This window comes from Podarcis liolepis (genome assembly GCF_965112155.1).
Source record: "Podarcis liolepis genome assembly, chromosome: 2".
In the NCBI taxonomy this organism is placed as follows: Eukaryota; Metazoa; Chordata; class Lepidosauria; order Squamata; family Lacertidae; genus Podarcis; species Podarcis liolepis.
The window spans coordinates 63888839-63904429 of record NC_139555.1 but is presented as its reverse complement, the minus strand read 5'-3'; the positions used below and the strand labels follow the sequence as shown (position 1 = coordinate 63904429).

Genomic DNA, 15591 nt, shown 5'->3' with positions numbered 1-15591 from the left:
TAACCCTGACCCCTCAGGCAACACCATCTCTCCATAATCAACCTATAGAAGCATGGCTATGCAACTGTGTATCTGTTCTGGCAATCACATCCTCCACTGGTCAAGCTAGTTTTTATCAGCCTGATCAATTAGCTCAACCAGCTACTGTAATCTAGACAAATGTCTGAATGATTTCTCTTTCAGCCCACAGAGAAGGAAGGAGTCTCTCTAGGGCAAAAGTAGCAGGCAAAACTCACCAACTAAATGAGTATTGTTATGGGAGATGTTTCTGTGCTGAAAGGTGGATGCAGTTTATTGTAATGGTGCACCAGTACAAACTCTGAATACAATCCAAGATATTTTTATGCCTCTATTTCCTAGGAAGGTGCTGTAGGATTTGTACATTGGATTCGCACTATATGTGAATGATTTACACAATCCCCATGAGATCTAGTCCCTTAACTCACTTCCCAGCCCTTCTGAAGTCATTCATGATTCTACCTTCATCTCAGATGGTAAAGGGAGGGAGGAGAGCCAATCCTCATTGTCGGAACACCAAGCTCTTAGAAGTTGAATCAGTAAAACTCATGAAGAGATGAGGTCTGGATGTCAGATGGGTACCTTCATATTCCACACACTCCTAACAGTCAAATCCCTGATACTTAGTTCCTTGTGGGTGGCTTCATTGTTTAGACATACCTTTTAGGTCCCAGTACGTTTCCGAGCACAATTCAAAGTGTTGGTGCTGACCTTTAAAGCCCTAAATGGCCTCGGCCCAGTGTACCTGAAGGAGCGTCTCCACCCCCATCATTCAGCCCAGACACTGAGGTCCAGCTCCGAGGGCCTTCTGGCAGTTTCCTCACTGCGAGAAGTGAAGCTACAGGGAACCAGGCAGAGGGCCTTCTTGGTAGTGGTGCCTACCCTGTGGAACGCCCTCCCATCAGATGTCAAGGAATAAAGAACTATCTGACATTTAGAAGACATCTGAAGGCAGCCCTGTTTAGGGAAGTTTTTAATGACTGATGTTTTAATGTGTTTTTAATCTTTTGTTGGAAGCTGCCCAATTATTATTATTAATGCAATTCCCAGACTAAACATTATGATTCAGATTAAGAGAAGTCAAGTCTCACCTACATCCCATTCAATTGAATGGGGTGAGCAAATTGCAACTATCTGAAATGTACTGATTTCAACAGGACCTAGACATGCTTATCTGTAACACTCCAACTGATGCATCAATGGAGGGGTGAAGGCCAACATTAAATCTGATCTCTGTGGTCTTTGGTAGGTTTGGATTTGAGACTGAGAACTGAGAGCTGGGATCAAGACTGAGATATCTTGATCCCAGCATGGCAGCCAAATTTCTGTAATGAATAATGACTAACCTAGATAGGGAAAATCACAGGCCCCTAAAGTGTCGCCACACTGTGCAGGGAATTTAGGTTCCAACTACCTATTAAAGCAAATGGAAGATGACAGAGCTCACACACTCTGCCCACTCTTTAGAAAATGAAAATGTCAACATACTGCATGCTCTCCTCTGTTATTTGCCATGTAATTACATGGTAATTGATGCTTCATAACGGAAAAAAAATTTGCAAAGTGTGTTTTCCCACCAGGATACAATGCCAAAGTTCACATTTCTGATTTAAGTCGGCCTCCAGGTCTGTACCTAAATTAGCAGAAGGATTTTCTTCATTCGTCATCTTGCTTGATCTTGGGTAGCAGTTGGGATTCTGTGTTCGGGAATGTTTGGGCTGAGCAAACAAATTAGCAGAGACCAGCTTCATTAAGAACCCACAGAGGTATTTGTCATGGCTTATAATGGGAACAGTGTGCTAGCTGCAATGAATTCTGATCCCAGATCCTCACAACATGGGGCAAAAGATACAATTTCAACAGGAGAAGAAAAGGCTTCTAATTAAATCTCTGCTTGCTCTCTTCTTTTCTGGCTCAGCCTCGCCGCTTCCAAAGAAACTGGAGCAGCAGCCCGATCCGCACCTAAACTAATGTCCCCTTCAGATTTCCTGGACAAATTGATGGGAAGGACATCAGGATACGATGCCAGAATCAGGCCCAATTTTAAAGGTATGCAGCCACTCTTGGTTTATATTTCACCTCCATTTTGTTTTAGATCAGAACATGAACTTTGGGCTTCTTTTCACCAGATTCTGTCTGTGGGACAACAGAGCTAGACGCTGCTCCTAGGTAATCAATTGCTGCCTTGTGTTTCTTCAATTCCTCCTCTTCTTCCTGTGACCATAACTCATGATCAAAGCTAATCTACAAATGTCGCAGAATAAAGCCTAAGAATTCTGAGGTGGTGGTAGAATGGACTGAAATGGTTTAAGTTTCAGAGACTGACAGGAAATTATAAATGCTTGCCCTCATAAAACAAACAAACAAAAGATTTACCAAGCAGAAAGCCAGCATTTCAAGGAGAAATGTTTCCCTACCACACTAGATATCTACTCGCAATGTGTGTGTGTGTGTGTGTGTGTGTGTGTGTGTGTGTGTGAGAGAGAGAGAGAGAGAGAGAGAGAGAGAGAGAGAGATTAATACAGCACAGTGGCGTAGCGTGGGGGGTGCCAGGGGTGCCGACCGCACCGGGCGCAACATCTGGGGGGGGCGCGTGTCCAGAGGGAAGGGACAAGTTCCTTCCTCCGCCGGGCTCCCCGCCGCCACCGCCAGCCTTGCGCCCTAGCGCGCGCGTCCCCCGCCGTCGCTGTGGCTGCGCTCCGCTCACTGCTCGCAGGAGGAGCAGCCGCTGCAGCAGCGTCGACGCCGCCACCGACGCCTGGCCGGGCACGGGCAGCCTCTGCACCCTGCCGCCGCCGCCATCCCCTCGGCCCAGCCACAGGCGGCGGCTGCTTCTGCCTCCATCCTCCTCCAGGCAAGCAGCGTTGTTTGCGCGGCAACTCGCAGGTTAGGGGTTGGGGGGGCGCAAATTACTTGCCTTGCCCCGGGTTAGGGGGCGCAAATTACTTGCGTTGCCCCGGGTGCTGACAACTCACGCTACGCCGCTGATACAGCATATTACATAGGAGAGCATTAAAAATGTGATTCCTCTGGAAGCAGTATACACTGTCTCAATCCATTCTACCCTTTTATGTCCAGCTCATATTGCTTCATGTGTAGACCTAGCCTAAGCCTGTTTCCTGGACAGGATGAAGAGCCATGCAAAGGATACTCTTGGAGAAACAAAATACTGAGAATTTCTATCAAGGAAGGATATATATAGTTATAGTTTTTAAATTTTAATTGGGAAATGATTTATACTGAATTAATCCTTTTTTTAAAAAAAATCCTTTTCTAAAAATCCACAAGCATTACTCCTGGGGTTAATAAAAATAGAAGTCTCCCCCCCCCTTCAAAGAGAGAGAAAAAATGTTTCTATATGCGATAACAGCCATCCGTGTATTATTAGTGCAAAAAATGGAAAACAGATAAAGTACAAATAAAAGAGGAATGGCACATTTCACTGTTAGAATATGTGAAGCTAGCAGAGATGACCACTAGAATAAGAAATCAAAATGATGAAAGACATAAAGAGGACTGGATCTTGTTTATGGAACATATGGGAAAGTATTATAAGCAAACAATTTACCTAGCAGGATGGTAAGATTTTCAGCAGAGTAAGAAATAAATAAAGTATATAAAAGTTCACTGGGTGAACTAAGAAAATGTGGGGGAAAGAGGGGATAAAAGGAAACATGGAAGGATAGGCTAGGTCACAGTGGTGTCCAAACTTTTTTCAAAGAGGGCCAGATTTGATGAAGTGAAGGGCCGTGAGGGCTGACAAAGGGCCGACCAATGTTGTTAACCTTTTTTTAGGATTAAAGTTGTTGAGCTTTTTAAAGGATTTTACCCCAGGAAATAAACTGCCACAGGGCACAGGGGCCAGTTTAAGCCGGCCGGTAGGGGCCACATTAGGTCCCTGAAACAGACCTTGGGCATGCCTGGGATAGGAAGTCGATCAAGTAATGTTTTCTGAATTTTTGTCTATTCTTTGAAATCTTAAAAAAGATACCCTTTTCTTTATTTCAGAGATTTTTCTTTATTGTATCATCTTTGTTCACATTTTGCTGATATAGAATCCTATTAGAAACGCAAATAAATATGAGAAAAGGAAGGATATATATTTAATTTCCTCAATTCCATGAAAGTCTCCACAGAATGGTATTGATTTATAAAGAAGCACAAGAAATTACTTAAGCATCTATTTAGCACAATGTTCTGTCTATAATGGAAAGTCCTAACAACCCTGGGTTCTGAGTATTCTGTTCCTTGCCATCCACTCCCATTTGCCAGCAGTTTAATGTAATAGGCACCCACTGAGCATATCAATGGTGGCAGTGAATATCCTACCCACTAGTCGTCAAAATTCTGATTGCCCACAAAAGAGGATCTTATCCAGAGTTCGTTATAATCTTTTTTTATGGCAGACTTCCATGAAACTAATGTACTTTGTTGGGATGAGGGGGGTTGTCACTTGCCTATTTACAAACTACCACATGCTGATTTAATTTTGACTGGCTGCCTTTTAGCTGTAGTGATATGCTAAAAGGATAGCATATTTACACACCATGTTTTCCGATCTATGCAAAATCCCATATATTTCAATTACTCCCCTTATAGCCTCTGCATTTAATTTAATGTCACAACTAGCTGTAAGCATCTCCTGGCAGTACGGAGGATTATAATGCATAATCTCAACATCTTGCTAGTAACAGCTGTGAAATTCACAGGCTACGATCCAAATGCACCATACTAAGATTAGATTCATCAATGGATCTGAGATTCAGGTAGGTAGCCGTGTTGGTCTGACACAGTTAATCTGAGTCAGTCATGACTAACTTGTCCATTGATTTCAACAGGTCTACTCTGAGTGTGAGTCATTCCCTACCCACAGACTTTTCATGGGGTTTTCCTTATTTTTCAGTCAACGTTCCCCTGCATGTGACCTGAAACCACCCACCCACATATACATATCAATCATTGTCTCTTTTGTGATACCACTCATCATAACTATGAACCCAATCCCTCTCGTGCACAGCCAATCAACCAATGTAGCCATAAAGAGTAATGACTCATCTTTTGTGGTATGTGAATCACGAGTAAATGTATACACATTTTGACAGGCAGAAGGAAGAAAAAGAGATGAAATGGTGAAATGGAATTAATATGCACGTGTATTTAAATTATGGGTGCTAATACACATTATGATTGCTGCAGGAAAGTGGTGTTGTTTCTGCAGCAAATGTGTCAAGTGTGGAAGACACATAGGGCCGACCCACCCATGAGGCAAGCCTTATGCGACAGCCAAAGGTGGCAGGATCCACAGGGGCAGATGTAGATCTTTCTCTCCCCCCTTTCTTGCTCCTGGAGTAGATATTCACTCATCCCTCCTTCCCTGGGAGGGTGTGTGTGCCCCATGTACATATATCTGGGACTCGACACATATACACAGAAGTTTAGAAGCATGTATTATTTCCACACTTTATGACAGTGTTCTCCAAATGTTCTGTACTACAACTCCTATCATCCCCAGACATGCTGGCTGGGGCTGATGAGACTTGTCATCCAAAACATTTGAAGGGTGCTAGGTTGGGGAAGGCTGCTGTATGCTTTTTATTGCAAAACAAAATACCACTGGTGCTGCACTAGGGTTTCCTGCCCACCAGTTTAGTTAGTGGGGGACGAAGAGGAAGGGATCAGAGTTAAGGTGCTTTTAGATTGTCCACTGCTGCAGTAAACCCACAGCTGATCTGAGACAATTTCATATCACATGAAAGAATTTGCCCTTTAACAAATACACAGCAGCTGCTCCAACATCAGCCTTGGGCAGTCACTCTGCATTTTGCCAGAGCAGTCACCCAGGCAAGACTGGCCAAAAAGAGCTGCTCTGTGTGTGAGCCCTTTTTTGATATAACATGAAACATGTTCCGATTAAGCCAAGTGAGGAATCTGATTTTTGTGGCATTAGAATACACCTTTCGTTCTCGAGAGCAATCGTGCCACGTGGAAGGGCAACTATGCAGTCAGGTGCAAAACAATTAGCCCAAACTGATGGAGTGTGTGTCTGTGTGTCTCTGTGTGTTTTAACTGCCCCGGAAGGCTGAGCAGAAGGGAAAGTTTCTATTTTTTCATGACCGATCCTCATATCCAAATTTAGCAATGATGAGCCTTGAGCCATCTCAAGCCTTTGAACATCAAGTTACCCATAAAGACACGCAAACTTGGGTGCCCCAGATACGAGTGGAGTCCGACTCTCACAGCTGCCACTTCCCTGGAGCCACGTTGCAGCTTGTCAACAGAGCCGAGATGGCTGTGCTCATAGTGAACCCTTCCCTCTATCCCACAGGGATCCCATGTGGCCAGTGGAGAACTTAAGATGAGGCACTTGCCTACTCTTAGCTCAGTCATTCTCCTTACTGTGTGCCAGCTGCCTCTGTCAATACCTCCCAAATCTGATTGTAATGTTTGCTTCTGCCCTGGCAACCAAAAAGAAGAGTCGTGAGGCCAAATGTTGGGGTAAAGGTTGTATTTATTGAAATATGACAAGTTGGAGAAACTGCAAGTAAATTAACCAAAATCATGGGCAGGTGAGGATTTTATCTAACTCTGGTAGATCCCACCAGATCGCTGGGCATGTGATGCAGACAACACAAGCTGGGTTTCCCCAATGAAGGGTGAGGAGGAAACTAGGTGAGCTTTGAATATAAAACCCACTGTCCAGTGTTCACTCAAAATGTGCATATCAGACTTAAAGGGCACCCCCCCACACAAGTCCCAGCAGGGATAAAGTACTGGCAGACCCCTAAAGGGTGCTCTTGTCTCAATAGTGCCTACAGTTTTCTCCCTCACTTCCTCATCTGCCCAGATTCAGTGCTCCATGAGAAACTCCTCTCTGCCATTCACCAGATTGCCAATTGAATTAGTCCCAGCAGTATGGAATAGGTAGGGAAAGGAGGATTATAAGGGCTAATCAAAGAATCTCCCCACCCCTTAAAAAATCCTATTCAGGTCCTTCAACACGCAGCTAACCAAAGCACCATACCACATAGGGGGAGGGAGAGAAGGCACAGGAAAAAGGCTATGAGGAGGAGAAGGCTTATAAAGGCAGGTTCCCAATTGCTTCCTAATTGGCCACCAGGCACCAGATAATTCCCCCTCTCTTTGGGAACCAACCGCCCACATCTTTTGAAAAAGGAGGGTTGAGGGCAAACACACACCCCACCAAAGGGCAGGAATAGGACTGCCATACGTCCTGGAATTTACATATGGGGTGCATTTCTGAAAGGCGGTGCTTTGTCCTGGATCTTAGGCAAGTCAGTTGAAAAATCACGTTTTTTGTGGTTTTTGTAAAATAAAATAAAAAGAAGCAGCAGCTCAACAACTTTGGGATGTTCTGGTCTGAAATATGGCAACCCTAGGCAGGAAGACTCCCTTTCTGAGATACTTAATGGTTCCCTGGTAACCAATGATGATGATGACACAAATCAACAAGCTGCGTTTGTTGGCTTCAATCTCTAATGTGTGGTCGTCTGTGCTGTGAGGAGCAAATAAACAAACTGTGCTGAACACCAAGGAACTATTAACTACTGCAATTACTCCTGCAGTCCAGTTGCAAAGAGGCATGTTATTATTCATTGCATTGAATTTATAGATCACCCTACCTCAAAGGCTGAGAGGAAGTATAACAGAATACATACAAAACCTTCTGCTGAAATTAAGTCGAAATTCAATTCACTAGCTAAATATAACAGAAACAACAACAGCAAACCCCAGAAACTGCCAGCTTAAATCTGCTCACACATGGACTAAAATAAGCAGCTCTAGATGCTCAGGGCTTTGGAAACTTGCAAGGCAAAGCCCAACAAAGCTGATCTGTTCTGATGAAACTGGATTTGGGAGTCTTCTTCAGTGAACTAGTGGTGTGAATATGCATAAACAAGACCACGCAGTAGCTGCTTAACAGTTTGCCACACAGTACCTGCAACCACAAGAAGAAGAGCTAATATTCTGTAGCTTCCAATCACGTGATTAAGTCCAGTCTCGTTACCCTTTCACTTCAGCAGATTTTCAAGCAATGTGGCTAGGTGGTCCATAATGCCTGATTTAACTGTGTGTTTGGAGTTACCTGCAAGAAGGTTCTGAACTGCAGGTGGGGAACCTGGGACTCTCCAGATGTTGCTGGACTACAACTCCCTCCAGTTCTACCCATGATAAGGAGTAGTAGGCTGACAATATCTGGAATATCACAGGTTTCCCACTCCTGGTTCAGAGGCTGTGGATGGGCACTTCTTCGCCATACAGTTCCAGGTGGCATGTGGCACAGTTGAAGCTGCTACCACATGACACCTGGATATGAGGTGTTTTACCAATGCGAGGCTGAGGTAGAGAGTCTGGCCCAAGGCTGGGGGTTTTAACTCATGGGTTTGCATCCAGTTAAGTGCCACTCACAGTAGACCCATTAAAGGACCTAAGTGGGCCATGCCCATTCATTTCAGTCAGCCTACTCTGCATACAACCCTTGCCATACAAAAGGCAATTTTAAATTTGCCATTTGGCTTCTATAAGCCATAGATGAGGGGTTCGGGTACGTCTGTTCCCAGGGGCCAACTGTGAACCCTTCACACCTCTCTCACTCTCTCTTTCTGGCACTCAGGACTCTTTGCAGGCCACACAACCCATGCTGGCCTCTCTTTTCACTTTCCTTGGGTGTCTTTGGTGGGCTGGAATAAATGCTGGAAGTCTGCCTCTGGCTCCACCCACCTTTTCTCTGGCCCTGCCCACTAATGACATGTGACCCCTGGAAGATTCCTGGGAAGGGACTGCAGCTCTCAGGCTGTAAAAGGTTCCCAATTTCTGCCATTATGACACAAATATGTCTGGTTACCCAGCTAAAAAGAAAGCTCCAGATACTGGGAGAAAACCAACAGAGGGTTAAAAGGAATGCACCGCAGGAAGGTCTTCCCACTCCAGCAGACACGTATACACAAAAGAAATTAAACTTTAATATTTAATGAAATATATACATTACCCTTCTGCTGAAGGCAGTTGTATTGTAATTTTATGCAAGATAATTTAATTTCAGATTTATTTCAATGAACTGCACCTTCCCCCCATGGGGGCAGTTCGCTGGCTTCGTCTGTCACACATAAATCAGTATCCAATTTATATGAAAGTCACAGCAGCAGCTTTGCAGAACTTGAGCTTGTAGCTTTCTGAGCACATCATTTAAATGAGCCAGCAATAAGTCACAGAGGCGTTTTAATGGTTTAGATTTAAATGAAAATAATACCATGGCCGCCCAGAATCAGTTCCTTTCTTTATTCATGATAGTTAAAATTAAAAGCAAGGGGGAGGAGGAAAACCCCTTTTTTTGGGTGAAGCCCACAGTGGGCGCTTCAAATGATGTGTTTATTGAGCATTAATTCTTGTTCATGGGGAAATTAGAGGACACTGGCTATTTAATGAGCATTCATTCCAATTTGTTTACAGGGGGATTAGATGGTGTTGTGTCATGGCAAGTGTTACCTAACACTCTCCAGCACATCTTCTCATCATATTCCTTACCATAAAAATTCATATTCCTTACCATAAATTTTTTTAACAGGCTGGCACATATTCAGCATGGAGAGGACACTATGGATCAGAGGCCAGTTGACATGATGGGGAGCCACTGACCGTGCACATAAACAGATAAAAATCACTGTTTGTTTGTTTGTTTGTTTATTTGTTGGTTTGTTGGTTTGTTGCATAGAATAGACCTAAGATCATCATAATCTCATCTACCTCCAAATCCCCTTCTTCATATTGCTATGCACACATAGCAAAGCAGAATTGGATAGGAAACATTTTTCCCCCGTGTGACAAGGATACAATCTTTGTCCCCACCTACCAAGTACAGTCGTACCTTGGAAGCTGAACGCCCTGGCACTCGAACGTTTTGGCTCCCGAATGCCGCAGACCCGGAAGTGAGTGTTCCAGTTTGCAAACGTTCTTTGGGACGCTGAATGTCCGGCACGGCTTCCGTGGCTTCCGATTGGCTGCAGAAGCCGCGACTTGGAAGTCGAACATTTTGGAAGTCAAACAGACTTCCTGAATGAATTCCGTTTGGCTTCCAAAGTACGACTGTACTATATTCTGCACGGGAAGATACTCCTCATGAATAGGGATGTCAGAGAATTCCAATAAAAAACAGAAACAGAGGGAGAAAATGCCAGTGTTTATTATTATTATTGTTGTTGTTGTTGTTGTTGTTACTATTATTACTATTACTATTATTATTATTATTATTTATACCGCGCCCATCTGGCTGGGTTTCCCCAGCCACTCTGGGCGGCTTCCAACAAAATATTAAAATACAGTAGTCCATCAAACATTAAAAGCTTCCCTAAACAAGGCTGCCTTCAGATGTTTTCTAAAAGTCTGGTAGCTGTTGTTCTCTTTGACATCTGGTAGGAGGGTGTTCCACAGGGCGGGTGCCACTACCGAGAAGGCCCTCTGCCTGGTTCCCTGTAACTTGGCTTCTCACAGTGAGGGAATCGCCAGAAGTCCCTTGGAGCTGGACCTCAGTGTCCAGGCAGAATGATGGGGGTGGAGACGCTCCTTCAGGAAATCAAGGGTTGGGTCTTTAAAAACTAAGGGACATTCCATGTGGGTCCATGGAAGGTAAGTAGTAAGCAGACACAAGCCTTGTTGCTCATGCAGCACACCTGTGTAGACATCAGCCTTCGCTTCCAACTTCCCAGCTTTGTGGAGCTTGAACCAACATAGCATATTACCCTTGTGATCTTAAACTGGCAGATTTTTTAAAAAAAAAAACTACAGAGTTAAGGCACGATTCCTGGCCTGTTACAGAGAGTACCTAATTCAAGCAGGGACTTTCAGATCAGGGATTATTTAAGAAACCTCCCCTTTAAAACTCAGCTGAAAGTTCAACCTGGAAACCCAGAATCCATAGCATAGAAAAGGGGTCAGCAACCTTTTTCAGCCATGGGCCGGTCCACTGTTCTTCAGACCATGTATTGGGCCGGACTTTTTTTGGGGGGGGGAATGAACGAATTCCTATGCCCCACAAATAACCCAAAGATGCATTTTAAATAAAAGGACACATTCTACTCATGTAAAAACACCGGGCAGGCCCCACAAATAACCCAGAGGTGCATTTTAAATAAAAGGACACATTCTACTCATGTAAAAACACACTGATTCCCGGACCGTCCGCAGGCCAGATTGAGAAAGTGATTGGGCCGCATCCAGCCCACGGACCTTAGGTTGCCTATCCCTTGCACAGAATTTATATCAGCTTTGTGGGGAAGGACAAGGAAAACATCCTTTACCATAATTGATGCAGCCTCCAGGTGGCCAGGGGCCATAGCTTTCAATACAGCCACCCGTAGTGAGAGCACTGGAGCATGGTGAAGTTTATTTGCTGCATATGAACTGCCAGACAAAAGCTGGGAAAGACATTAGTTCTCCGTTCACATCTGGCAAACGTTGGGCACTTTTAAAGAAAGGCTTCAGATACACTAAACCTTGAGGCCTTCCAGCCTGCAGCTAAAATGAAGGCTATAATATTGCCAGCTCTCCCCAAAGGAGGAAGTGGTAACAGCTCATCAGCATATGTTAATATATGTGAGTACTTAGGTTTTAAATGGCACATTGTCTTGCAGTGAGACAAGAATGAGAAAAGATAAGGAAGGTTCATGGCTCATGGTAGAGCATGTGCTTTGAATGCAAAAGGTCCCAGGTTCAATCTTCAGCTTCAGGTAGAGCTGAAATAGGCTTCCTATCTGAAACCCTGGCGAGCCCCTGCCAGGCTGTATACACATCCAGCGTTTGAAATGCACAGGGGTCATGTTTCAGAATGTACTATTGTACATAGCAGTTTGCAATTGTACACACCTTCATGCAATAATGGCAGCTGCTATCTGTGTTATTTGTACACAGAGGTGGGCATGTATTCACACAAGTGTGCAACAGTGGTCCCTATTCCTCTCAATCTGTGTGTCCACAGACCCTTTTTATATCTGTGTACAGAGATTGCTATGTTATCATACAGCTTCCTGTTTTATGTATGACTTTAAGCATGTAGTCTGCCTTTGACCGCAAGCTTTTTCTTTGAAAAATTCCAAGGGCTGCATCGCTGAGCCAGATCAGGACCTTTACATAGGAGGGTGAGGGCAGTCAGGAAGTTTTATTCATTTACTATCCACTGTGTGCCAATCCAGACTGGGTTCTCCACACTGACAATTTGCATTGAAATAAAAACTCCCATTTGCTTCAATGCAAATTGCAGGCATACAGGGGCCAGTCCAGATCAGCACCACAGCAGGGAGGAAAAGGTGGAAGCTTCACTACTCTCCCCACACAAACATACCAGGACTCGGGGAACTCACCCTGGCAATTTATAGAAAACAAAGCCTGCGCACACAAGCAGCGGCGGAGCAAGCCAATTGGGTGCCTGGGGCAGCCTCTCACAAGGCGGGGCGAGCCGGGACAGGACAGGACAGGACACTCCACAGGGCCTCCAAGGAGTCTGCCTGCCTCCTCCCACTCAGCCACCCTACAGCTGAGGGAAAGGCGGCGGGCGGACAGTTTGGGGCAGCACGGAGCCTGCGGGCGCCCAAGCCATCATGTCACTCCCAGGAGAGACACGTGGCTCAGGTGCACTGCAGACCCAGCGGTGAGTGCCGCCAGGCATTTTGTCACCCCCCTCAGTGGTGACACCCAGGGTGGCCCGCATCCACCGCACCCCCCTTCCTCCACCCCTGCACACAAGCAAACAATGTGATTAAAGACACAGGTCCTGAGGGAGTCTGGGGTGATGTTGGTTTGAACATAAGGCTCATTTACTGTAGTGAAACCTGCTCCCAGATTAATGTTCACCTAAAACCAGGACCTTTGTAAGCCTGTCAGCAGCCTGGCACACTCCTGCAGTAATCATGTGTGGAACGCTGAAAGTTCAAGGGTACAGCAATCAAATGTAGGAAAATCACTTTACTGGCATGCATGTGTGAGCCAGACCTTTGCTTCCATAAGGGAATCCTGGAGGAATTCAGTGTGTCTAGACTGCCAGTTACAGCTGTTTCCCAGCAAGACCTTTGAAGCGGGATAGAGCTCTCCTTGCCCTTTTCCCCTTCATGTGCAGTCATCCAGAGCCTAGCCCTGAATATAGATTGATACATTATCCTCACTGAATTTTGCAGTCTGCTGCTGCTATTCACAAAAGATTTATTTATATTTGGAAGAGGGTGGCTGGCCTGCTTAATCCTGTAATCTCTCCAAGGTAGAACTGTAAGTAATAACAGGTATTAAAACAAAGGTGAAATGGAGCAAAGCTCTGAGTGGCACATTTCTGATCGTTTTGGCATGCGCTGCTAGATAGTCAGGCCTCTGCCTCTAATCTTCACTCTGGTTGGAATCCTCCCTCACTGCTCCCCTGGCCTGGGCGCCCTTTGTCACTCCCTGATTGGAAAGGGCATGCTAAGCTTTCTGTCCTTTTTGTCCGAAGTGATTTCTCAGACTTTTATCATCTAGATGCAATGAGCTAAAGGTCTTTAGGTGATGTAACTCCATGCTCAGTTTACTCCATGTCCCTTCCTGTTATCTAATAAGGCTGATTCTGAAAAAGTGAATGGCACAAAAGGAAGATAGGGCACAAAGCAGCTCCCTTTCTGAACACTTGGGTTGATCCAAGCCTTAAAGCCCATTGAGCTACACACACTGTAATTGACCAGAAAACAGTGGCCACAGCATCAGATGGGTCCTTAGGCTATATAATTCTTCCCTACCTTCCAGAGGCATGCATAAAAGCCCTCTGGTCTAACTATGTAGACTGAACGCATGGATGGGAAGCTTAGATGTGGACAATTACTACATGTGTAAGCTTTGTGCACAATGCAACCAACAAATATGAGTTGGTGGCAGTCACAAGTGATATTCAGGTCCTGCTTGCAGTCCCCCCCTTAGGCACCTGGCTGACCACTGGGAAAACAGGATGCAGGACTGGATGATGGGCCTTTGATCTCATCCATCACATCTCTCCTTATGTTCTTAAGAACAAGCAAACGTTTGGCCAGTATGGGTTTTTTGGTCCTTTTTTTGAAATATTAAGAACATATTACAAAACAGCAACCCTTAACACAATATCCCATGTCAAAAACAGATTGACAGACATCACATCAATATAGGTTTGTGCCAGACAACTTACTTATTGCACGTTCATCCTGATTTGCTTGCACAAAGCTTATATAGAGGTTAGATTATATCTGGTTTTCATTGAGCATTCATTCTGATTTGTTTGTGGGGAACATTCATCGCAATCTGCTTTCAGGGTGTTCATACATCTTCTTCATCCATTCCTATCACACTTTTCAATGCATTTCCCCCTCACTTTTCAAACCGCAAAATGGCCAGTTCTTTTTATTTTGAAGTGAATTTATTGCTCTGGGGCAATAAAACCCTTTACAGTGGAACCTCTCTACTTACCACCATAATCCGTTCTGGCGGCCCGTCCTTTAGGCAAAACGGGTCTCTGGTAGAAGCGCCATTGTGTGCATGTGCTTCTGCATGTGCATGAATTGCGGCAAACCCGGTATTTACTTCCGGGTTTGCTGTGGTTGTGACTTGGATCGGGCCCAAGTAGAGGCGGTCGTAAGTAGAGGTTCTACTGTAATTTGTTTTAAGTTCACAAACCGAAAGCTCCAGTATGTGCTTGAATCTCTCCCTCCAAAACTGTGGCCCCCATGTAGCATCATCAAATCCGAGTGGGAAGAGACCTTGAGGCTCAGGTGGTGCAAGCCCTTGCTGAATGCAGGGTCTGCTTTTGCTAGGTGGCACACAGAACGTCTGATCAAGCTTCACTTGTTTTGCAGGCCCTCCAGTGAATGTCAGCTGCAATATTTTCATCAACAGCTTTGGATCTATTGCAGAAACCACTATGGTGAGTAAAAACAAAATATGGAACCTATGCATACCGTATCCAGGTCATGAGACAGGTACTATAAGCAGCATGTGTTATTTGCATTTCACGCGCTAGAAAAGATAAGTGTTTATCTCTCTGTTCCCATGTTTCCCCCTTTTTCTCCCTGCCCACTGCATCGCTGCTGACAGGATGGGTCAGGGTTTTGTGTTAGGAGCAGAATCTCTCCACACAGAAGCTGCAAATGAAATGGGCACCTAGGCTTCTTTGGAAGCTGTGCTACTTCCCAGAGCAGCGTTTGGGGAAAACCACAACAACAAACTTGGCTAACGGCAATGTAATCTGCTTTGCTAACCAGACAAAAAACCAGAAAGCTCAAGAGTTCCAAAGGGTGCTACACGTTTCAAAATATATTCAACCCTTTGGATGGATTTACATGCAATTTAAACACTATTTTAAATTCATCCAGTCTTCGGGGGATGTAAGAACGCCAACCCTCCTACCATGTTGACCAGTTGCTGTGTTGAGGGCAGTTCTATAATCATGATTAGATTGTTTCTTATTGTAAAGCACCTTTGTTCTGTAGGGGAGAGTGATGAAATACATATATGTTATTTGCATACTTTACTTATCGTATTAGTTTGGTAGAAAGACACACTTGCTCATGTGATCACTGT

The 15591-nt window shown here is 44.7% G+C and overlaps 1 protein-coding gene across 2 annotated transcripts in view; it reads left to right on the top strand.

The window, feature by feature from the left end:
- GLRA1 (glycine receptor alpha 1) overlaps positions 1 to 15591 on the top strand; it is an 82877-nt gene that overhangs the window by 31314 nt on the left and 35972 nt on the right. For both annotated transcript variants that reach the window (XM_083488453.1, XM_083488454.1), the window contains exons 2-3: positions 1937 to 2067; positions 14868 to 14935. In XM_083488453.1, coding sequence (XP_083344579.1) covers positions 1937 to 2067; positions 14868 to 14935 — 199 coding nt within the window. The remainder of the gene's footprint in view (positions 1 to 1936; positions 2068 to 14867; positions 14936 to 15591) is intronic.